This window comes from Myodes glareolus, chromosome 8 (genome assembly GCF_982192425.1).
Source record: "Myodes glareolus chromosome 8, mMyoGla1.1, whole genome shotgun sequence".
Classification (NCBI taxonomy): domain Eukaryota; kingdom Metazoa; phylum Chordata; class Mammalia; order Rodentia; family Cricetidae; genus Myodes; species Myodes glareolus.
Window position 1 is genome coordinate 19,890,213 of NC_142033.1, and position 24,576 is coordinate 19,914,788.

Here is a 24,576-nt window from a genome sequence, read left to right on the forward strand (position 1 = left end):
GGATTAAAGTTTAAGGATCAGTTTGAATGTTGCTCTCTAAATTGTGCTTTGCTCATCATCTGTACCATTTTGAATTAGGCAACCAAGTAAGAGCGAGGATGTAGAAAGCAAGGCCAGTGGGCTGAGAGGAGCTCGGCTATTAGGATGTCCACACAAGATTTGTCTTTTGCGTATGCTCGGTTTATCCACAACAAACATTTCTTATAAAATCTAGTTAATAAAAGTTTAACAGATACCTCACCAAGCAGGGAAGCGTTGCCAGTCAGAAAACACTCCCACGGTGTTCCATTGGGAAATCTCCTCCCATGAAGATGCTAGGAAACAATATATGGTCTGAACCCAAGCCTTGGTGAAGTCCTTCAGCTGTGTCAGGTCAGCACAGGAGGGAGTCCCAAGACCCTGAGAACACAAGGGGAACGTGTGAGCTTAGCAACAGTGCCTGAAGTTTGATGGTAACCAAAGCTAGAGTCACTTAGAGTCGAGTTTCAAAGTCTTCAACAAAAGGCTTGAGGAGCTGCTTCTCAGAAAGATCACGTCATGTGATCTACAATCTGACCATATTTGTACTGCTTACATATTGGAACAGTCAGGTCCATGTGCTTCTTAAAGAACTATACAGAGAGAAAGATGGACAGAATATGATCTGAGTCCAGGTACCTATGCAGCCAAATGTATTTAAGGCCCCAAATTCAGCCACATAATAAGGAATAGCTTTATCATTGTCTGAAGGAGGAAGATATAAGAGAAATAGTAAAAGGAAATGGTAATGTTAAAGCAGGTCATAAAATCTATTACAGTACTAAACAACAGATAATATTTTGACAGAATAGACACTAATCTTATTATTGTCCTAGTGATCTGCTAAGATTTAATACTTGGAACATAACTCTGTGTTTATAGCTTTCTCTTTCTGATTAGAGCTCACTGTTTTGAGAAGTCAAGTGGAATTAATGTATGACTACAGGAATTTGAGAATTTGACCTTAGGATATGTAAATCCACTGCATCATTTTACACTCTTATGTATATACTAATTCCCTGTCTCATGGACTCTTGAAAACTAGAGCTCAGTGCACAACTAGAAGGCAGCATGACAGGTTAGAAAATGTCTCTACAAAGCTGCTCAGTTGTCCTGAAACTCTTCCAGACAGCCTGGATTGTCTCTTTATCCTTCAAGTTATGCATCTTGTAAGAGAGTATATCATAAAAAATTCTTATTGCTTATAAGATTTTTTTAGAGGATCAAGTGAATCTAGTTTGTCTCAGAGAATTCCTGAAATTTTCTGAATTGTTAACTTCCTAGACTCAAGAAGCTGTCTTACAGGATAGGATGTTTCAGTATCCCTCAGAACATCCTAAATCTTACAGAGCGTTCCTGTAGGATGGAATATTTTTCTTCTCTCAAGATATCCTAAATGTTAAGAAACTTCCCTAAAATATGAAAGATTTTATCTCAGAGAAAATTTCCACACGAAGGCATCACAATTATCTCTCATTTTAACCTAAAGACAGTTGAATGGTTGTGAGGGCCAATGGTCAGGGTAAAATAGCAGGAAGATAAGCCTGATAGAGGCCCATCCTTGGAAGTCTGTCTTCTCCTGTTAAGTCATACATTTATAGTGTATTATCATAAATTCTCTTCATTCTCAAAGAGCATCCATATGTCATCTACATAACCCAAAACATAGACCAGTGTGTCAAAGACAGACTGCCAAAGAAAAATTTTATAGCATTGTCTCTCAAATTTCCCTTATAAAATTTGTGGGATGAAAATAAATACATATTCTAATGCAAGTTACACCCTGTTAGCTTGGTTTTATGTTGGGGACCAGCCCAATAAAACCACTTTTTCCCAGGGTAGAGATGTGGGAAAAATGAAGAGAAAAATCACATAACAGTACCAGGAGGAATTTTCAGTGATTATTCAGATCCCAAAATCACCTGCGTTTATTTTTTCCAATAGTTTTTATATGATGGTAAAGTCTGGGAGCACGTAACTATTGCTTCATTAACATTCTGATGTCTAGGTTGCTGGGTGACTCAAGTCATGTTTTACTCAAGTTCATTTGGTAAATTATGCAGAAAAATCCTCTTCCCCAGGTGACCTCATAGTTTAAATGGAAGGAGCAGAATCGTATTAGTATCCTACCTCAGGATGGCACTCAGTTGACCCAACTTTAAAAGAGGCCAGGCCACCATATCCTGTGTCTGTCTCTCAGATTCTCTGACTGACAAACAATGTGGGAAATGGGCCTGAATTTCTCAGGCCTCACATCTTAAACATTTATTATCTGGCCGAATAAGTATTAGTTGGAGCTTTGTACTGATGACAATTGAAGGGCCTTGTATATTGCCAGCTAGCAAGATAGGTTGATAGTTTATTGCACTAGAGTGAAGTGACACCTTTGGGCCCAGAGTGCTTCCAATCAGAATCCAAGGTCTGTAACTGTTATTTGAAGGTGGGCACATTCTCATCAGTGAGTAGTCCTGCTGTTCCATGGGGATGTAAATTTATGAACACTAACATTTTGTTTCTCATGTTATTAGGCGATGTTTCTGAGTATGAACTATTCAACCTCTTTTTGGATCCAAATAAGGAAGGCTAGCTGAGTTCTTCATAGGAATGTAAGAGTTCCAACAGAGGTCAAAACAATCAGGCTAGCAGTTGTGACAGCTCCCTAAGATAAGTAATCGGAGGATGGGACTACTTTTCAGCTTCTTTGGACCTCTCTAAGCAAAGACCCTCATGCCAGGATTTCTGACAATTTTCTTGTTGTTGATGCTATAGTATTATTTCATCAGTAGGCAGATAAGTAAGCAGAAAGTTTACATTGATACCTTGGCAACAGTGGAATAAATTAAAATTGTTGTGTTTTCATAAATATTATAATAAATTTAAAATAAGATATTGAGTTTATCATATACAAAGAAAGTCAACAAACACAATATGGGATTAAGCTATTATCATAACCCAACTGACTTACCCAATGTTGATAACAGATTTTACACAATAGATATATATTCTACCATTAAAACAGGACACATTCTTCAGAATCTATCAATCATAAAGTAGGCTCACAAAAAAGCCTCAGCAAGTTCTAAGAAACCTAAACATTCAATCTCTCACTATGTACAATCTTTTACAATTTCAATAAAATGGGCACTCTCACTTTTTTCTGAAGTACCTTGGTGGTTTGACAGCCAGAAGAAAAATGATAGATGTAACCAGAACTTTGTGATTTGGAAGTGTTGTATGTAGCCTGCACAGATCCCTTCCAGGCAGCATAGCTTCTCAAGCAAATAGCAGAAGTTTTGGTTCAGGGCTTCTGAATTTTAACCTCTGTTGTAGCTTGAGTTCATTTACATTGTTTCTGGTCTCCCAACACATTGTCTTTTCTTTGGTAGCAATTCAAGTTATGAATATCTCTCCATATAAAATTCATTTTCCTTCCTCACTTACCTCCTCTCATATTGTATAGTGTGTATATGTGTTTGATATTAGGCTGCCATGTAATCTTCAGAAGAGTATGGTAAACAGACCATCTTTTAGTGATCTGTATAACTAGCTAAAATTGCATATTAAAGAGAGTTGGTTCCTTCCTTCCCCCTCCCTCCCTTGCTCCTTCCTTCCTTTCTTCCTTTTTCCTCCTTTTAATATGGATGTCTATTACTTTGTCTTTATTTTCTTAACAGTGCTTCCCTTGAGGTTGGAGAGATACATTGGCAAGGCAAGCATAGCACCAATAGTGAATGACTTCTCATTGTTTATGTTACACATACATCAAAAACATCACAGTAGCTTTATACAAAATTCTAATCTTATTCTTCTTTACTGCCAAATCTTGAAGTGCACTGGACTTGAATCTCTGACTAGTGTAGAACAATTAAAATGAAGATTATTTTCAAATGAAGAAATTGTAACCTCTGAAAAACACTCAACGTTTATTTTCTAGGCAAAAAACGTCCTCTTAAGACAATGAAGAAACAATTCCCCCTACAAAATATATATGGCAGCAGTGTCTCTGTTCTTTGGAACTGCCACATTCTTTGTCTTCACTGATATTGGTGCCTTTCAAACAAATAAGATCTCAGAGTTCAGATACCATGTTTACATTTAAAAGTAGGTCAGATGTGAAACATTCCCTAAATTCTATTGCTTTTGAATTTAGTGTTACTCAAGTTCTCAGAACATAGATAAAGCACAATCAGGATGTATTTTTGATGACAATAACAGTGACATAAACATTGTGATCACAGGGAAGCGTGGTGAGTGAGTGCAATCTAAACTTTTCTAGTTTGATGATACTGGGAGCAAAACCGCACAAGAATAGATAATTTCTCAGTGGTCACTTAAACCTTTTTCTTGAGCTTTGTTTGAATCTAGACATTCAAGGAAAATGAAAGTTTTTATAAAAACTTTGTTAGCAGGTAATATAAAAATATCTGAAGTATATTACAAAAGCATTTGTTCAACCATGTTCATAGCAGCACTTTTTGTAATAGCCAGAACCTGGAAACAACCTAGATGGCCCCCAATAGAATAATGGTTAAAGAAGGTGTGGAACATAAACACATTGGAGTTTTTTTTTTAAGTTTATTAAATTATGAAAGTTTTCATTTCTGCCCCTCCTCCAACACTCTCCCACTCCCCCCTCCCCCTCCTCCTCCCTCTTCATCCCTAAGAGCAGTCAGGGCTTCCAGCCCTGTGAGAAGTTCAAGTTCCTCCCCACTCCTTCCAGGTCCCTGAAGGTGAGTATCCGAACAGACTGGATCTCAAAAATCCAGCATATGCAGAGGAAGCAAGTCCCAGTGTCATTGTCAGTGGCTTTTCAGAAAGGCTCCAGACCAGCCACATTCAGAGATCCGGCCACATTCAGAAAATCTGGTTGGATCACATGCTCGTTCAGCCCCAGTCCAACTGGCCTTGGTGAACTCTCATTAGATCAGTCCCCTTGTATCAGTGGGTGATCGCACACCTCGTGGTCCTGAGTTTTTTTCATGTTCTTCCTTTTCTGCCCCTCATTTGGACCTTGGGGTGCTCAGTCCGGTGCTCCAATGTGGGTCTCCTTCTGTATCGCCATCCATCGTCAAATGAAGGATCTATGGTGATAAGCAAAATCTTCATCAGTTTGGTTATAGGCCAAGGCCGGTTCAGACACCTTCTCCTCTGTCTAGAGAACAGTCTGGGGATCTCTCCTTGCACCTGGGATCCCATTTATAATCAAGTCTCCTGTAAACCCTAAAATGACTCTCTTAGTTGAGATATATTCTTCCCTGATCTCATATCCATCCTTCCTCCCTCCCCCCATCCCAGTCCATCTAGCTTTCCCCATTCCTTCCCTACTCCCTTCTCTCTAACCCTCTCCCCTTCCAACAACCCTCCCACCCCCCCCATGCACCCGAGGTTACCTGGGACTCTTGTCTATTTCCAATCTCCAGGCAGATAGCTACATGAATTTCAACAGGTTCACCTTATTATTTAGCTTCTCTAGGATCACGAATAATAGGCTCAAAGACCTTTAATTATGGTTAGAATCCGCATATGAGTGAATACATACCATATGCCTCTTTTTGGGTCTGGCTTACCTCACTCAGTAAGGCGTTTTCTATTTCCATCCATTTGCATGCAAAATTCAAGATGCCATTGTTTTTACCGCTGAGTAGAACTCTAATGTGTATATGTTCCACACCTTTATTAACCATTCTTCTATTCAGGGGTACCTAGGTTGTTTCCAGGTTCTGGCTATTACAAATAGTGCTGCTATGAATATAGTTGAACAAATGCTTTTGTGGTATGATAGGGCATCTCTTGGGTATATTCCCAAGAGTGGAATTGCTGGGTCCTGAGAAAGGTTGACTCCCAGTTTCCTGAGAAACAACAACACTGATTTCCACAGTGGCTACACAAGTTTGCATTCCCACCAACAATGAATGAGTGTTCCCCTCATTCCACATCCTCTCCAACATAGGCTATCATTGGTGTTTTTGAGTTTGGCTATTCTGACAGGTGTAAGATGATATCTCAAAGTTGTTTTGATTTGCATTTCCCTGATCGCTAAGGAGGTTGAGCATGACCTTAAGTGCCTTTTGGCCATTCGGAGATCATCTGTTGTGAATTCTCTGTTCAGTTCAGTACCCCATTTTTTAATTGGAAAATTAGAGTTTTATGGGTCTAGTTTCTTGAGTTCTTTGTATAATTTGGAGTTCAGACCTTTGTCTGATGAGGGATTTGTGAAGATCTTCTCCCAGTCTGAAGGTAGCCTTTTGGTCTTACTGACAGTGTCCTTTGCTTTACAGAAGCTTCTCAGTTTCAGGAGGTCCCATTTATTCATTGCTTCTCTTATTGTCTGAGCTCCTGGGGTTCTGCTCCGGAACTGGCCTCCTGTGCCTATATCTTGTAGACTACTTCCCACTTTCTCTTCTATCAGGTTCAAAGTGATCAGATTAATGTTGAGGTCTTTAATCCATTTGGACTTGAGTTTTGTGCATGGTGATAGATATGGATCTATTTTCATTCTTCTACAGGTTGACATCCAGTTATGCCAGCACCATTTGTTAAAGATGCTTTCCTTCTTCCATTGTATGCCTTTAGCTCCCTTGTCAAATATCAGGTGTTCATGTGTTTGTGGGTTAATACCCGGGTCTTCTATTCGATTCCATAGGTCGACTTCTCTGTTGTTATGCCAAGACCAAGCTGTTTTCAATACTGTTGCTCTGTATTAGAGCTGTAATAGAGTTTGAAGTCAGGGATGGTAATGCCTCCAGAAGTTCCTTTATTGTATAAGATTGTTTTGGCTATCCTGGGTTTTTTGTTTTTCCATATAAACTTGATTATTGTTCTCTCAAGATCTGTGAAGAAGTTTGATGGAATTTTGATGGGAATTGCATTGAATCTATAGATTGGTTTTGGTAGAATTGCCATTTTTACTATGTTGATTCTCCCAATCCAAGAACAGGGGAGATCTTTTCATTTTCTGGCATCCTCCTCAATTTCTTTCTTCAAGGACTTAAAGTTCTTGTCAAATAAGTCTTTCACTTCCTTGGTTAGAGTTACCCCAATATATTATATGCTATTTGTGGCTATCACGAAAGGTGATGTTTCTCTGATTTCCCTCTCTGCTTCTTTATCCTTTGTGTATAGGAGGGCAACCGATTTTTTGGAGTTGATCTTGTATCCTGCCACATTACTAAAGGTGTTTATCAATTGTAGGAGTACTTTGGTAGAGTTTTTGAGGTCGCTTATGTACACTATCATATCGTCTGCAAATAACGAAAGTTTAACTTCTTCCTTTCCAATTCGAATCCCCTTGATCCCGTTATGTTGTCTTATTGCTATTGCTAGGACTTCAAGCACTATATTGAAGAGGTATGGAGAGAGTGGACAGCCTTGTCGTGTTCCTGATTTTAGTGGAATGGCTTTGAGTTTCTCTCCATTCAATTTGATGTTAGCTGTTGGCTTACTATATATTGCTTTTATTATATTTAGGTATGATCCTCGTATACCCAATCTCTCCAACACCTTTATCATAAATGGGTGTTGTTTTGTCAAATGCTTTTTCAGCATCCAATGAAATGATCATATGGTTTTTTCTTTCAATTTATTTATATGATGGATTACATTGATAGATTTGTGTATGTTGAACCAGCCCTGCATCTCTGGGATGAAGCCCACTTGATCATAATGGATAATTTTTCTAATGTATTCTTGGATTCGGTTTGCCATTATTTTATTGAGTATTTTAGCGTCAATGTTCATGAGTGAGATTGGTCTGTAATTCTCTTTCTTGGTTGTGTCTTTGTGTGGTTTTGGTATCAGGGTAACTGTAGCTTCATAAAAAGAGTTTGGCAATGATCCTTCTGTTTCTATATTGTGAAATACATTAAAGAGTATAGGTATTAGCTCTTCCTGGAAGTTCTGTTAGAATTCTTCATTGAAACCATCTGGACCTGGGCTTTTTTTGGTGGGGAGGTTTATGATAACAGCTTCTAATTCTTCGCGACTAACAGGTCTATTTAGATTGTTCACTTGCTCTTGATTTAACTTTGGTAAATGGTATTTATCTAAAAACAAATCCACTTCTTGTACATTTTCCAACTTTGTGGCATATGAACTCTCGTAGTAAGATCTAATGATTCTCTGAATTTCCACTGTGTCTGTTGTTATGTCCCCCTTTTCATTTCTGATCTTATTAATTTGAGTGTTCTCTCTCTGCCGTTTGATTAGTTTGGCTAGGGGTTTGTCAATCTTGCTGATTTTCTCCAAGAACCAACTTTTTGTTTCGTTGATTTTTTGGACTGTTTTCTGTGTCTATATCGTTGATTTCAGTCCTCAGTTTGATTATTTCCAATCTTGTACTCCTCCTGGGAGAGTCTGCTTCTTTTTTTTCCAGAGCTTTTAGGTGTGCTGTTAAGTCTTCAATATGTGCTTTCTCCGTTTTCTTTAATGGCACTTAGTGCTATAAACTTCCCTCTTAGAACTGCTTTCATTGTGTCCCATAGGTTTGAGTATGTTGTGTCTTTATTTTCATTAAATTCAAGGAAGACTTTAATTTCTTTCTTTATTTCTTCCTTGACCCAAGGATGATTCAGTAGTTGACTGTTAAATTCCACACATTTGTAGGCTTTCTGGAATTCGAATTGTTATTGAGTTCTAACTTTATTCCGTGGTGATCCGACAAGACATAGGTGATTACTAATATTTTTTGTATCTGTGAAAGTTTGCTTTGTTACCAAGTATGTGGTCAATTTTCGAGAAGGTTCCATGAGCTGCAGAGAAGAAGGTATATTCTTTCCTTTTTGGGTGGAATGTTCTATAGATATCTGTTAAGTCCATTTGATTCATTACCTCTAGCCATTCTCTTATTTCTCTGTTGAGTTTCTGTTTGATTGATCTGTCCATTGGTGAGAGAGGTGTGTCGAAGTCTCCTACTATTAGTGTTAGTGTGTGTGGTTTGATGACTGCCTTGAGTTCTAAAAGTTTTTCTTTTACATCAGTGGGTGCTTTTATATTAGGGGCGTAGATATTCAGGATTGAGACTTTCTCCTGATTAATTTTTCCTGTTATGAGTATGAAATGTCCATCTCCGTCTCTTCTAATTGATTTTAGTTTGAAGTCAATTTTGTTAGATATTAGAATGGCCACACCAGCTTGTTTCTTAGGTCCGTTTGCTTGGAAAACCTTTTCCCAACCCTTTACTCTGAGTAGATGTCTATCTCTGTGGTTGAGGTGTGTTTCTTGTAAACAGCAGAATGTTGGATCCTGTTTTCTTATCCAGTCTCTAAGTCTGTGCCTTTTTATAGGTGAGTTGAGTCCATTAATATTAAGTGATATTAATGACTAGTGGTTGTTGATTCCATTTATTATTTGTGTGTGTGTGTGTGTGTGTGTGTGTGTGTATAGTAGAGTTTGTGTGTTTCTCTTCTTTGAGTTGTGGTTGTGAAGGGTCGCTAGATGTCTGTCTTATTGTAGGCAGTGATGGCAATGTTGGATTCCTTGGGTTGCGATTTTCCTTCTATTACTTTCTGTAGGGATGGATTAGTGGCTACGAATTGTTTAAATTTATTTTTATCCTGGAATATTTTGTTTTCTCCGTTGATAGTGAACGATAGCTTGGCTGGGTATAGTAGTCTGGGTTTGCATCCATGGTCTCTTAGTTTCTGCAGTACCTCTATCCAGGATCTTCTGGCTTTCATGGTTTCCAAAGAGAGTCTGGTGTAAGCCTGATAGGTTTACCTTTATAAGTCACTTGACCTTTTTCCTTTGCAGCTCTTAATATTCTTTCTTTAATCTGGATGTTTTGTGTTTTGATTATTATATGGCGAGGGAATTTTTTTTTTTGATCCAGTCTATTCGGTGTTCTGTATGCTTCTTGAACCTTCATAGGAATATCGTTCTTTAGGTTGGGAAAGTTTTCTTCTATAATTTTGTTAAATATATATTCTGGGCCTTTGATCTGCAGTTCTTCTCTTTCTTCAATCCCTATTATTCTTAGATTAGGTTTTTTTTATTGTTTCCCAGATTTCCTGAATTTTCTGTGAAGAGAATTTGTTGAATTTGCTGTTTTCTTTGACCAGAGCATTTATTTTCTCTATGGTATCTTCAGAATCTGAGATTCGTTCTTCTATCTCTTCTATTCTATTGGTTATGCTTGATTCTGTAGTCTCCGTTCGTTTACCTAGGTTTTCCATATCCAGCCGGTTCTCGTTTTGTGTTTTCTTCATTGCCTCCATTTCAGTTTTCAATTCTTGGACTGTTTCCTTTACTTGTTTGATTGTTTTTTCTTGGTTTCTCAGGGTATCATTCACGGATTTACTTATTTCTTCAAACTTTTTGTTATATTTCTCATCCATTTCTATACTCATTTCTTCAAACTTTTTGTTTTACTTCTCGACCAGTTCCTTAAGGGAATTATTCATATCCTGTTTAAGGGACTCTATTGCTTTCATAATGGCACTTTTTTCCACTTCATCTGGGTTAGAGTGTTCAAATCCTTCTGTTGTAGGGTCATTGGGATCTGGTGTTTTCATGTTTTTCAGATTGTTGGAGGAGGTCTTGCCCTCAATGGGCAATTGGCGTCTGCCCATCTCTTCGTTCAAATGCTCTCTATTGTAACTTCTGGTAGCGGGTCAGGTTCCCTTGTTGGGCAGGGAGTTCACTGATAGAAATGCCTACCTTTCCTTAGGCAGGCTATTGAAGCACAGGCACTCCCTCTTTCCGGGATGCACCTACAGAGCAGGCCCAGTGTGCAAGGCAGCTGAGCTGGGGAAATTTTATGGCCCCAGTGGGAGGGGAGAAATATAGAAATTTGTACCTGGATGGAAGCTGGGCTGGCAGGCGGGACAGCTTAGCAGGGTGGAACCAGCACTGCAGGTTGACCTGGGAGTCTATGGGGTCGGGGAAAGTCCGAGCTCCTCCTCGCTGGGCCCCTGCCACTGGCCTGAAGCAAGCTCACCCCTCCAATGGCCCACTGGCTGGAGGCTGGGATGGCTGGCGGGGGCGCTAGCAGGGTGGAGCCAGCAGAGCAGGCTGACCTGGGAGTCTATGGGGTTGGGGAAAGTCCTAGCTCCTCCTCGCTAGGCCCCTGCCGCGGGCCCGAAGCACACTCACCCTTCCGATGGCCCTCTGGATGGAAGCTGGGATGGCTGGGGGAGGCGCTAGCAGGGTGGAGCCAGCAGAGCAGGCTGACCTGGGAGTCTATGGGGTCGGGGAAAGACTGAGCTCATCTTCACAGGGCCCCTGCCGCAGGCCCAAAGCAAACTCACCCCTCCGATGGCCCTCTGGATGGAAGCTGGGATGGCTGGGGGAGGCGCTAGCAGGGTGGAGCCAGCAGAGCAGGCTGACCTGGGAGTCTATGGGGTCGGGGAAAGACCGAGCTCCTCCTCGCCGGGCCCCTGCCATGGGCCCGAAGCACACTCACTCCTCCGATGGCCCTCTGGATGGAAGCTGGGATGGCTGGGGGAGGCGCTAGCAGAGTGGAGCCAGCAGAGCAGGCTGACCTGGGAGTTTCACATTGGAGTTTTATTCAGAGGTAAAAAACAATGACATCTTGAATTTTGCATGCAAATGGTTGGAAATGGAAAATGCTTTACTGAGTGAGATAATCCAGACCCAAAAAGAGGTATAAGGTATGTACTCCCTCATATGTATCTTCTAGTCATAATTAAAGGCCATTGAGCCTATAATTCATGATTCTAGAGAAGCTAAATAAGAAGGTGAACCTGAAGAAATTCATATAGTTATCCTCCTGGATATTAGAAGTAGATAAGATTGCCAGGCAAACTTGGGTGCACGGGGGGTGGGGGATGGAAGTAATGGGAGATGGTTAGGGAGAAGGTAGAGGGGAGGATTGGGGATGGCTTGGGGGAATGGGAGGGGGGAGGGAGGAAGGATGGTTATGGGAGCAGAGAAGTTTATATCTCAACTAAGGGAGCCATTTTAGGGTTTGCAAGAGACTTGATTCTGGAGGGGTTCCCAGGCCCAAGGAGAGGTCCACAGATTGTTCCCTGGGCAGCAGAGGAAAGGGTGCCTGAACTGGCCTTGGCCCATAACCATACTAATGAATATTTTGCATGTCACCACAGAACATTCGTATGGCAAAGGATGGAGATAGAAACAGAGACACATATTGGAACACTGGACTTCACTCCCTAGGTCCAAATGAGAAGAGGGAGGGAGATCATGAGCAAGGAAAGCAGAACCAGAGGGAACCTTCATCCAACGATGGATGAAGATAGAGACAGAGACCCACATTGGAGCACTGGACTGAGCCCCCAAGGTCCAAATGAAGAGCAGAAGGAAGGAGAACAATAAAAAGGAAGTCAGGACCGCGATGGGTGCCTCACCCACTGATACAAGGGGACTGATTGAATGAGAGCTCACCATGGCCAGCTGGACTGGGACTGAAGGAGCATGTGATCAAACCGTATTCCTTGAATGTGGCTGACATGGGGGCTGACTGAGAAGCCATTGACAATGGCACTGGGTCTTGTTTTGACTGCATGGACTGGCCTTTTGGGATCCTGTCCTGTTTGGATGCTCACCTTCCTGGACCTGAAGGGAGGGGGGAGGAACTTGGATTTCCCACAGGGCAGGAAACCCTGACTACTCCTGGGAATGGTGAGGGAGGAGGAGAGGGAGTTGGGGGAGCAGAAGTGTATTGGGAGGAGGGGAGGACGTGGAAATTCTTTAAATAAATAAATAAGGAAAAAAAGAAGGTGTAGAACATATACACTTTGGAGTTTTACTCAGCGGTAAAAAGCAATGACATCTTGAATTTTGCATGCAAATGATTGGAAATAGAAAACGCTTTACTGAGTGAGGTAACCCAGACCCAAAAAGAGGAATATGGCATGTAATCACTCATAAGTGGATTCTAGCCATAATTAAAGAACATTAAGCCTATAATTCGTGATCCTAGAGAAGCTAAATAAGAAAGTGAACCTGAAGAAAAATCATATAGATATCCTCCTGGATATGGGAAGTAGACAAGATTGCCAGGCAAACTTGGATGCCTGGGTGTGTGTGTGTGTGTGAATATAAAAGGAGATGGATAGAGAGAAAGGAGATGGGGGGGATTCGGGAGAGCTTGGTTGAATAGGATATGTGGGATGGAGGAAGGGTGGATATGGGAGCAGGGAAGTAAATATCTTAATTAAGGGAGCCATTTTATGGGGTTTGCAAGAAACTTGACTCTAGAGGGGTTCCCAGGTCTAAAGAGAGGTCCCCAGATTGTTCCTTGGGCAGCAGAGGAAAGGGTGCCTGAAGCCTTGTCTCATAGCCACACTGATGAATATCTTGCATATCACCATAGAACTTTCATCTGGCGATGGATGGAGACAGACAGAGACACACATTGGAGCACTGGACTGAGTTCCCAAGGTCCAAATGAGGAGCAGAAGGAGGGAGAACATTAGCAAGGAAGTCAGGACCACGAGGGGTGTGTCCACCTACTGAGACGGTGGGACTGATCTTATGGGAGCTCACCACGTCCAGCTGGACTGGCAGTGATGGAGCATGTGATCAAAATGGGCACTCTGAATGTGGCTGACAATGAAGGCTGACTGAGAAGCCAAGGACAATGGAACTGTGTTTTGAATCTACTGCATGGACTGACTTTGTGGGAGCTTGGTTTGTTGGATGCTCACCTTTATAGACCTGGATGGACGTGGGAGGACCTTGGACTTCCCATGGGGCAGGGAAACCTGAGTGCTCTTAGGACTAGAGAGGGAGGGGGAGGTGAGGAGGAGGAGGGGAAAATGGAGGCAAGGAGGAGGTGGAAATTGTTAATAAATAAATAAATAAATATTAAAGAACACATAAATATGGGGAAGAAAGTGAAGGTTGTTTGGGAAAAGGGCGAGGGTTGGAGTCATATATGAGTTTCTGAGAAGAAAACCACTATTTAAAAAAGAAATCACATGTTGAAACATTTTGTATGATCTCTGTAATATTTTCACACATTTGAAACCACTCTGATAGCTAAATTGAATTAGAAAGCATGCTAAGTAAGTTCCATTTTTATGACCCAGCATGTATTATTGAGTTTCTAGTTTGGAGTCATGAACTCAGGCTCAGAAATGCTAGAGAGAGATCTCTGTATGTGTTCACAATTTCTCAGTACAACAACCTTTGACTTATTGTACAATATCTCTTTCTGCCTTTCAGTAGTTAGTTTTGAAATAAACTACTGTCTGTTAATGATTTCTATTCATTGTACTATAAAAAATAGATCTCAAGATTAGCTAGAAGATGTACAGGTGGCTAAAGTTGGGATCCTAACAGCACCTACAAAGAGCTCTTTGTCATGTCAGACTACCTTTGGTTTGAAGGAATAGCTTTCCCTGCATTAGGGTTTGAAAAAGAAATACTTGAAGAAATCAGTGATAAGTTTGTGGTTAGAGATGAAGACACAGTCATATTGACTTACCCCAAATCAGGAGCTAACTGGCTGATTGATATTGTCTGCTTGATTCAGACGAAGGGGAATCCCAAGTGAATTCAATCTGTGCCCATCTGGGAACGCTCACCCTGTGAAGAGACTCAAACAGGATTTTAAATTTTTATCAGTCAGGAAGGACCACGCCTCATCAGTTCTCATCTTCCCTTTCATATTTTCCCCAAGTCTTTCTTCAGTTCCAAGACCAAGATGATCTACGTCATCAAAAATCCCAGAGATGTTCTTGTGTCTGGTTATTTATTCTTTCATAAGACAATCTTTGTTAAGAATCCAGAGTCTCTGATAAATTATTTTGAATGGTTCCTCAAAGGAAATGTTTTATATGGATCATGGTTTGAGCACACCCGTGCCTGGCTGTCCATGAGAGAAATGGACAACTTCCTGCTTTTGAGCTATGAAGACCTGAAACAGGTCACAAGAGGAACCATAGAGAAGATCTGTGACTTCCTAGGCAAAAAATTAGAGAAAGATGAACTGGATCTGGTCCTCAAATACAGTTCCTTCCAAGTCATGAAAGAAAATAAAATGTCCAATCTTAGCATCATCCCAGAAGATGTGGTTACTAATGGTTTGAATCTCATGAGGAAAGGCATGACTGGAGACTGGAAGAATAACTTTACTGTAGCCCAAGCTGAAGCCTTTGATAAAGTATTCCAGAAAAAAATGATTGTTTTCCCACCAGAACTGGTCCCATGGCAATAAATTCTTAAAACTTTTAAATCATGTATTTGTACTGTGAATGACTGGGTGTGGTCAAAGAATGAATCCTATAATTTAAAAAAATATATCTGTAGTATAGCATTAATTGTTTCCAGACCTGCAGTAGCATAGAGACTTCCCAGGTTTCCCTCCCCTCTTTATGAGAATGATGAACTACGATTGTTTAGGCACCCCTCAGAAGACTTCTCAGAGAATAAAAAAAAAAAAAACAACAGTTCACCATCTCAGTCTGTTTGCACCCTGTTCATTGAGGAAAAAAAGTAAGAATTGGCTATTCTAGAATGTGCCAAACCTAAAACAGGACAATGTAAACAGGAAGGTGGAATGGTCCCTGTCCTTATTGTGAACCAGACACAATCAAACATTGTCCATGGCACTTGTCTCTAACCCAGAAGAGTAAAGTGTGTTTCATTTAGGAAGAAGTGGGAGCTAAGAGATAAAGCAGTAGAAATAGGATTGATGACAGAAAAGGTCCAGCTGACTCTCTTCATAGGGTATATGAAGATAACTTACCACACCTGAACTTTAATCTGCAGTATGTAGGAACTAGATTTTAGTTTCCTATCCCATGAAGTCTCCCTGTAGTAACTCATGCTTGATTTTTCCGAGAACCTGAAGAAATGTTTAAATTTATTGTAGCAAACAGATATTGAACACGTAGGTGAAGCTCCCATTTATACAAGGGTATTTTGGGATTCCTAAAATGAGCACCATTTGTGTGGTCTCGCTGTGGCATTTCACAAAATGCATTAACCCTGAAGTGTTTGTCATCTATCATATGGGTCAGATGCAGCACCATTGGGATTTTGAATGCTTTCTACAGCTACTGGCACCTATGAGCAGTACAGCAGGTTCCTTTCCCACATGAAAGGAGTATCCAGTCTCAGCGATAGTGATATGACTTGTGTGATGAAGTGCTCTGCACTTCTTGTGATTCCTAAGTAAAACCGGTTCCTCAATCAAATATGAGTAATATTAGAGTTATTTTTATATGTTAAAAGAAATTATGTCAGTCGCTCTTTGTGGTTATTTTTGTGCTGGAAGCAAAATCTCCTCAATATGCAGAAGGGCACAAGCAAGTATGGGGAATTTTATGCCAGCAACAGTTACTAGTAGTTAGTGAACAACTTAAACACATATACTCTATGAAGTTATGGCCACGATAGGATAGATAGAAACTCTATTCTCTGATTATCCATGGTGGCACCTTCTTCAAAAAACTTGTAAATGAAGAGAAATTGTAAATATGGAATATCTTTCAAAAATAAGTGATGAATACCAAAAATGAGTGTCAAACCATATTAAATTAATAAGACAAAAGAATATATGTAAGATCTGTGTTTTTTAAACTTACATGAATCTAATAATGGAAAATTAGAAGAATTTTAGTAAATACACATAAAGTTTAATCATTCTTCCTTGTAGATGATTTATGAACATATAAAGTTTTAAAAAATATATTCTTGTTTCATTGACTCTCTCATGTGTGCACAGAACTGAACATAAAAAATCATGATGACATTCGACCTGATTAAATGTAAAGAAAAGCATAGATGGTGTTGCCATACTCTGCCTTATGTTTTGATAGTTCTTAATGTGTAATGTCTCTTTACATGTTTTGCATACCGGGGATTCAAATGGCATAATTTTTGCAATGTCTAATTTCTAACATACTGTATTTTAAGTTTTGAACTGTGATATAAATTATTTCTAACCACTAACAGGTATTTTGGAGATTTAAGGATATGAAACCAGATACTTTAGGTCCCAATACCAGGATTTTCCAGTGGTTCCTCCAGAAGGACCATCTAGGAAACTGAAGCATGAGTAACAAACTAATGAGTGATAGGAAACAAACTGATTTGTTTTAGAAAATTCAAAAATAAAACCAACTTTTAAATATTTTTTGCTTGAGGAAGAGTGAAATGTTAGCAGGCATTGTATTTTTGTTTCTAGGAACAAAGTGTGCATTGTAAAAGTAACTCGCTATTATAGCGAGCATTGTGCTCTTACCTTGTCTTTTACAGATTCAATTTTATACCTGTTCCCTTTTCTAAAGCAGGGATATTTCAAAAACCACTGAGAAACATTAATGATCAATGACATATTGTCCATCACAAAAAGTTCACAGTGTTTATCATACAAATACAGCATACTGTTGTTGTTTTTACACTACCATGTTTCTCTGCAGCTTTACAGCCAGTCCTGGATGGACCAGGCTGTCCCCAAACTCACAGAGATCTGCCTGCCTCTGCCTCCTGACTGCAGGGTATAAAGTTGTGTGCCACCAATCCTGTCTACAATACAGCACTCTGATTGCCATGGTATTCCTGGATCAATCCAGCACTCTGGTTGTCTTGGTTGTCGTGGCACAATACAACACTCTGGTTATCCTGGTTGCGTTGTTTTGAATGCCCTAAAAAGACTTGTGTCAGACTTAGTACATGTGTTATTTATCATTTTCCTTTGTTAAATACTCCATTTTTGAGGAAATCATATGCAGGTACTATATTCAATTCATTTTCAGGTTCATTTCTGCTTCCATCAACTCCTGCTTTGCCGTCTACCATATCACCATGCTACTGAGTCCTTTATTTGATGCTTGTTATATACACATGTTTAGGGCTGACAATGGAGTATTGGATAACAGATCAGGGAGGTCATACTGGAAAAACCCGGCACTCTCATTTTGACATCCATTGATTGTCCACAGTTTTCCCAATAGGAATAGGACTTTGTAAAATTTTCCCCATCTATGTTGGCAGGTCAAATGGGGCAATCATTACACAGATCTTATTTAGGCAATCACATTGGTGAGATTTCATGGAATTTAATATTCTTATATTAAATTAAATATATTATAATTTTATTTAAATTATATATTAATTAAATAAAAAAATATATTATATATTAAATATATATATATATATATATATATATCTCCATCTTTCATCAGGCATCCTGGTCCCCTGGCTCTTATGCGCTTCTGATATCTTTTCCAAAATGTTTCCATTGCCTTTGATTTAGAATTTGTGCTGTTCTAAGTGTACTTACTGTGTTGGGGAATCCAATGATCATTTATTCTCTTCCTTTTTGACCAACTGTGGATCTTTACAATATTCACCACTTGCTGCTTTAAAAGATTTTTGATGAGTTGTGAGAGCTTCAGTTACTTGTGATTATAAGGATAAAGCTAGTAATATAGTTAGAAATTATACTTGTTATGGAAAACAACAGTAGGAGACTCTACTTCAGGGGTCTGTGATTTCTCCAGTCATGGGCAGCTGACTCACTTCATAGAACCACTGGCCTCAAATCCAATTAGAGTTAGATTTATCTTGATTACACCTAAGATAAAAGAGCCGCATTTTTGCTATTATGTACATCTTGCCATGGCGGTCGTTGTTATAAGCCATAGGTCTGACAGCTAATAGAACTACTGATTACATTTCTCCCTAGAGATCTTTTGTAGCCTCTTCAAATACTACGAAAATTCTCAGAGAGGAATTTTCCAGATCACTTGCTTCTCAATTGCTCCAGGTCCTAAGTATGAAGTGTGTAATGCCTTATCTTCAAGATCTGGGTAGCAATCAAGGACAATGACAAGAATCTATATTTTTGGTAGGAATCAAGGACACCCCGTCCCCATCAGACCAACAAATGAAAGTGAAGTTTTCTATTCCTGCACTGGATATTTTGATAACAGTCCATGATTCCTGAGGCTAACAACATACTACATTTGACAAAACCTCTTCCAACCCCCTTGATACATGTGTATGCATGAGTATGCATGTACTCTCAAGAAAGCCTATATGACAATGTTTCCCTACTGATTCTTCAAGTGACTTTGGTTCCATTTGGTACACTGGGGAAGAGGTAATGGAAGCAAAAGAAACAAAAAAGAAATGGATGGCACTAACATGTGAACTCTTTAAGTTGATAAATTAAAACAAACATATGATATTCTTAAACATTCAATTTCTTTCCACAATGTATTCTATGTGCTCAATTGAAAATCCTTTCTCATTGTTCAGCGTCATCATGTGCCATATCTGTCATTCATCCATCACTCAACTAATACTCCTGTAAATCCTAGCATCACCTTTAAAAGAAAACAAAAGGTACAGCTCTCTCAGTTACTCTATTTTGACTTAATGATTCTTGATGTGTGGCTTTAAAACAACTGAAATATTTCAATATAATTTTCAATGTTAAAAAATCCCTGATCCTGTGATTATAGATTTTTACTTAAATCTAAGAGCTTGAATTGGTGTATTTTCTGTTGGTCTTCTGATCCTAGGTCATCCAAAAACTAAAGTCATATGTCAAATTCAAGAAACTGCATGTGCAATCTTACAGAAATTCATGACCTCAGGAATGGTGGTCATAGCATTGAGAGGAATAAATGTAGGTACACGCACTCATCTACCTTTTTGAGCCTTTGGGGACTAGATTCTGATAACAAGTTATTCAACTACTTCTTGGGCTTATGAAAAAACATTAGACAGGTAAGATGAACCAACTGACTGCCTTAGCAGATAATATCACTCAGGGTAGTCTATCAACTGTGAGTCAAACAACTCAATTGCTAGTCTTCTATTACCCCAGGGACATGTATAAGAACAGGATCTTGTCTATCTTCTTCAAGGGCTTCGGTCAACAGAGTTTGTTAGGTGCATTGCCAAGCTATTTGAGAAATTATACATATGCAAAAATGTTCATCAAATTCTTATGAAAATTTCTTTAAAATGATATCAATAAAATATTAATAAGCTGTACAATTAATACATCTTTGGTTCTGTTTTGAGAAGAAATTTCTGACTATCCTCTAACTAACCAATGTTCTTGCTACTATTCAAATATCTTAGAAACAGAACAGTTATGCAATCAGGTCATTGACTCCTGAATTTGCTTCACTACAAAACATTTGTCATTAAACATTGACATGCAAATATGAATATTTAATATTTGCTTTTACTGTCTCCATTAGGTCAGAAGTTAATTGTGGTCATTTAGTGCATTTGCCTTGATCTACTCAGGTTATATTTTAACTCAAGGCTTTTTCTCTTTAGATATAAGGATAAGCGATGATACAGGGGACACACTCTAAACTGAAGACTTTGATGACTCAGGATGACTATGAAGTGGATGTCTGTTCTGCTGATCCTGCAAATGGGTTGTTACTTAAGATCTGGGAACTGTGGGAAGGTATTGGTATGGCCAATGGAATACAGTCACTGGCTGAATCTAAAGACAATACTGGATGAACTTGTACAGAGGGGTCATGAAGTGACAGTTCTGAGACCTTCAGCTTCCATCTTTCTTGATCCCCAAAACCACCTGGTCTGAAGTTTGAGAGTTTTTCTACATGTGTCAGTAAAGATGATCAGGACAAGCTTTTTACAAAGGCTGTGGATGTATGGATGAATGAGATACCAAGAGATTTGTGTTTATTCTTCTCTCCTTTGCTGCAAAACCTGTTTGAGGACTATTCTAATAGCTATCTAAAGATTTGCAAAGACACAGTTTCAAACAAACAACTTATGACAAACCTACAGAGATCCAAGTTTGATGTCCTTGTCTCAGATGCCATTGCTCTCCGTGGGGAGCTGATAGCTGAACTTCTCCAGATCCCTTTTCTCTACAGTCTTCGCTTCACTCCTGGCTATACAATGGAAAAGTGAAGTGGATGATTTCTATTCCCTCCCTCTTATGTATCTGTAATTATGTCAGGACTAGGTGGTCAAATGACATTCATGGAGAGGGTAAAAAATATGATGTGTATGCTGTATTTTGATTTTTGGTTGCAGACGTTTAACGAGAAGAAATGGAGTCAGTTTTACAGTGAAACACTGGGTAAGTTTTGTTTCTCCTCAGTAGCTCAATGACCAAAATTTCTCAAGTATTTAAATCTATTCTCTAGTCCATGAAGTGCAAAATGAAGTTGCCTTTTATAGGTGATCAAATGGAATATGATATTAGTTACCAAATGCACTGTAAAAGCTTACATTATTGATTAAAGAGAAGCAGGCATCAGACCTGAAACAGGACATTCTGCTGAGATACAGAGCTGCAAAGAGAATTAAGTAGATTTTTCTTAAGTCATTCTTTACTCATTTTGCTGTAATTTTAATCTATTTTAATAAGTCACCATCTAGTTAACCAAATTATAATTAATGTATATTAAGGAATGAATTATTTTACACTTTCAATGTGTATATTATATTGAAATTATTTTCTCTTTCATAGGCAACTCTCCTTATTTAACACTAAACTGTCTTTATTTAAAACTAAACTGTGGGGTCTGAAAATATAACCAAAAGGTTCAGAGTTTTTTCTGTTCATTTTGAGTACCTGAGTTCTGTTCCTAGCACCCAACCAGTCCAGTGTCTCAAAATTGCCTGTGAGTTCTGCTTCAGAGGACCTGCTGCCCTTTTATGGTATCTGACGATTTCTGAATAAACTTACTATATATTTACACAGGCATACATATACATAAATAAAAAATATAAATTATAAAATATTTTCTCTGTATTTCCTAAAGAATTCCTTTACTCTTAAAGATACTATGTTAGTTCACAGACTTAAAAGTGGAACTGAGGTTTCTACTAACACCATAATTTTTATTGTATATTTTCCTAACATACAACTTTTAAACACTACAGAAGCATGAATACACACATACAAGGTCTGTATATTTTGAAGTCCTGTTTTTTTTTCTCTTAAAAAATATTTCATAGGTAAGTCTGGCCTAAATCTCTATTGTCATAATTTCTGAAAATATTGTGATTGTTCTTGTAAGATAAGCACCATTAAATTTCTTAATATGAAACAAAGGTAGGAACACTAATCAAGAAATTCAGCAAATCATAAACTTACAGCTCCTTTAGCAAAACAAGGGAGCATGAATGGCTACAAACTACAAGGACCCTGGAGAAGTCTGGCCTTGGACTTTTGGTCCTGGATTGTGTGTTTATATTTGCATTGTTCTTTTTAAAGATGCAGAGAGGAGTAAAATGTGTGCTCTTTAAATAGTGGCTTAGGAGGTATTACACTAACTGTTTCAAGTTAATGTAGAAACATTAGTTAATTTTTTTAGAGTTTGCTTTAAAAAAAGCCAAAACTGGCATTTATGTATATTATGTGAGCAACAAATCATTACACTGCAAATTATGTTGCATATCAATAAACACTGTTTTTTAATTGCACATGTTTCATATCAAGCATATAATCTTCCATCATTTAAGGAAATATATTTTATATTCAAATGACAATCATTCAACTTTTCTCCTTCTCACTTGCTCATTTCTTCTTCTAGGAAGGCCCACTACCTTAACTGAGACAATAGGTAAAGCAGAAATGTGGCTCATTAGATCCTACTGGGATTTGGAGTTTCCTCGCCTAACCTTACCAAATGTTGATTATGTAGGAGGTCCCCACTGCAAACCTGCTAAACCCTTGCCAAAGGTAAATACATTCTTTAGATCTCTTTCTTATTTGGTTTCCTTTCTGGTGAACATGATTCTACAGCTTTTATTAGATTTTTCTACCATGGATGGAGATATATAGGAAGTTGACTTAAGCATCCTACTAAGTAGGAGGTGAATAAACTCAGGAAAGAATGTGATAGACCTGGGAAATATTCCTATCAGTGAATTAAATATGGTCAGTTAGGGTACTTAGGTGGTTAGCAATTGAATAAAGTCCTTTCCTAGCAATTATGAGGATATATGTTTGAATCACAACACCCAGGTAAAAAGTTGGGTATCCCAGCACAGTGCAATGACATTAGCATTGAGGTTGCAGAAACAGGTTGATACTGGGAGCTTGCTGGCCACTAGTCTGTTAAAAATGGTAGGATTTGTGTTCAATGTGAAACAGCCTCAAAACCTATGTTGAAGATTAGTAGAGGAAGACATTACATTTTTACTTTTGACATCTATGTGCTAAAGAAAGGCAAGGAATCTCCCCAGCAACCCCGACACACACACATTCATACCCACACATATAAGCAGACATATGGGCAGAGACACATAAACACACATACACAAGCACACACACATTACAGCCATGTATACACAAACACACATGCACAAACAAGCACACACACATATAAACACATGACAAAAGACAGAGAAGTTAAGTCAGTTAAACTCATCAATCAAAAACTGCTCATCACCAAAAGTTATGATTAACATATATCCTAAGGAATTGTTTGATATCCGAACAATTGATCAGACATAGTTCTCTCCAAACAGTATATTTTGGATATTAGCTTTGAAAATACCCTGTTCATACACAGTATCACAAAATTATTACATACTATATCTTTATCATGCAGTCATGGTTCACAAAAATTCAAAACATTTTAATAATCATAGTAGAAAGTTTGTGAAAATAACCAAAGTGTACAATATAACACAAATATTATTTTATTAAACTCTAGTTAATAATATTAAATTAGCCATTATAGGAGAAAAAGAAAATAGCAAGGGAAAAAAATAACAACCATTTTTGTAAGCAGAAACTTTGTAAATGAAGCGACAATTTTTGAATGCTTATAGAATATGCTTACACTCCTGAGTTTTAATTTTGCCAGAGGAAAATATTTAGAATAACGCTTGGACAATGTGTGAGTACAGTTTGTGTGAATGATTGCGAAGTTCAAAATCTTTGATATTATCCTGTTGGTCTTTTGTATGTTTTAACACCACTATACTTAAAATTCTTGTAAACACTTCCTTTTTTATTCTGCTAGTTCTTCCATAATATTTCATAAGTGATTATTCTACAACTGTATTTTGTCATGAATCTTCACTGGACATGGAAGATTTTGTCCAGACCTCTGGAGAGCATGGTGTCGTGTTGTTTACTCTGGGGTCAATGGTCAACAACATGTCAGAAGACAAAGCCAATGCAATCACATGGGCCCTTGCCCAGATTCCACAAAAGGTGAGGGAAAGCATTCCATGGGAGGTGACTCTATACTAAGTTTGTGGACGTCCTTGAAAGGTCTGATTAGAGAAATGATTCTGTGAAAGGTAAGTTTTAAGGAAGCTCTAATTTCCCTTAGCCAAACAGATATTCACAACAGATGTTTAAATACTTCAGAAGGTGTTTTTGACTGACAGTGACTTGGATATAAACACAGTGATCACTGTGGGCACATTCTGAAATGCTGGCATGATGATGACATTGCTATCAAGAGTATGTAGACATAGCCAAAATCTTCAGAGTCACTTGTTCTCTTTGTTGATTACTTAAGGTCACTGCATACAGTATATTTTCAGGGGTGAGTTATTTTTTATTTAGTACTTCTATCAGAATAACAGTAAGCAGGTGTTGAAAAAGTTTGAAATGCAGCATGACTCTGCATCCTAATTTTGGAATAGGTCTATTCA

The 24,576-nt window shown here is 38.6% G+C and overlaps 2 protein-coding genes and 1 pseudogene across 2 annotated transcripts in view; all 3 read left to right on the forward strand.

Annotated features, from left to right (window-relative positions):
* LOC125406231 (UDP-glucuronosyltransferase 2B17-like) overlaps positions 1-24,576 on the forward strand; it is a 245,283-nt gene that overhangs the window by 67,370 nt on the left and 153,337 nt on the right. The gene's annotated exons all lie outside the window — the stretch shown is intronic.
* On the forward strand, positions 14,273-15,197 carry LOC125406238 (sulfotransferase 2A1 pseudogene; annotated as a pseudogene).
* Positions 20,262-23,986, forward strand: LOC125406237 (UDP-glucuronosyltransferase 2B17-like). The gene is made up of 4 exons (XM_087908909.1): positions 20,262-20,383; positions 20,986-21,031; positions 22,494-22,642; positions 23,934-23,986. The coding sequence occupies exons 1-4, from the start codon at positions 20,309-20,311 to the stop codon at positions 23,952-23,954; spliced, it is 291 nt and encodes a 96-aa protein (XP_087765035.1). The 5' UTR covers positions 20,262-20,308; the 3' UTR covers positions 23,955-23,986.

What these genes read in the sequence shown, in the direction of transcription:
- LOC125406237 (XM_087908909.1), top strand. Translation starts at nt 20,309, where the DNA reads ATGACTATGAAGTGGATGTCTGTTCTGCTGATCCTGCAAATGGGTTGT. An exon ending in GATCTGGGAACTGTGGGAAG is followed by an intron (nt 20,384 to 20,985) that starts GTATTGGTATGG and finishes TTTTGGTTGCAG; the next exon opens with ACGTTTAACGAGAAGAAATG. An exon ending in GTTTTACAGTGAAACACTGG is followed by an intron (nt 21,032 to 22,493) that starts GTAAGTTTTGTT and finishes TTCTTCTTCTAG; the next exon opens with GAAGGCCCACTACCTTAACT.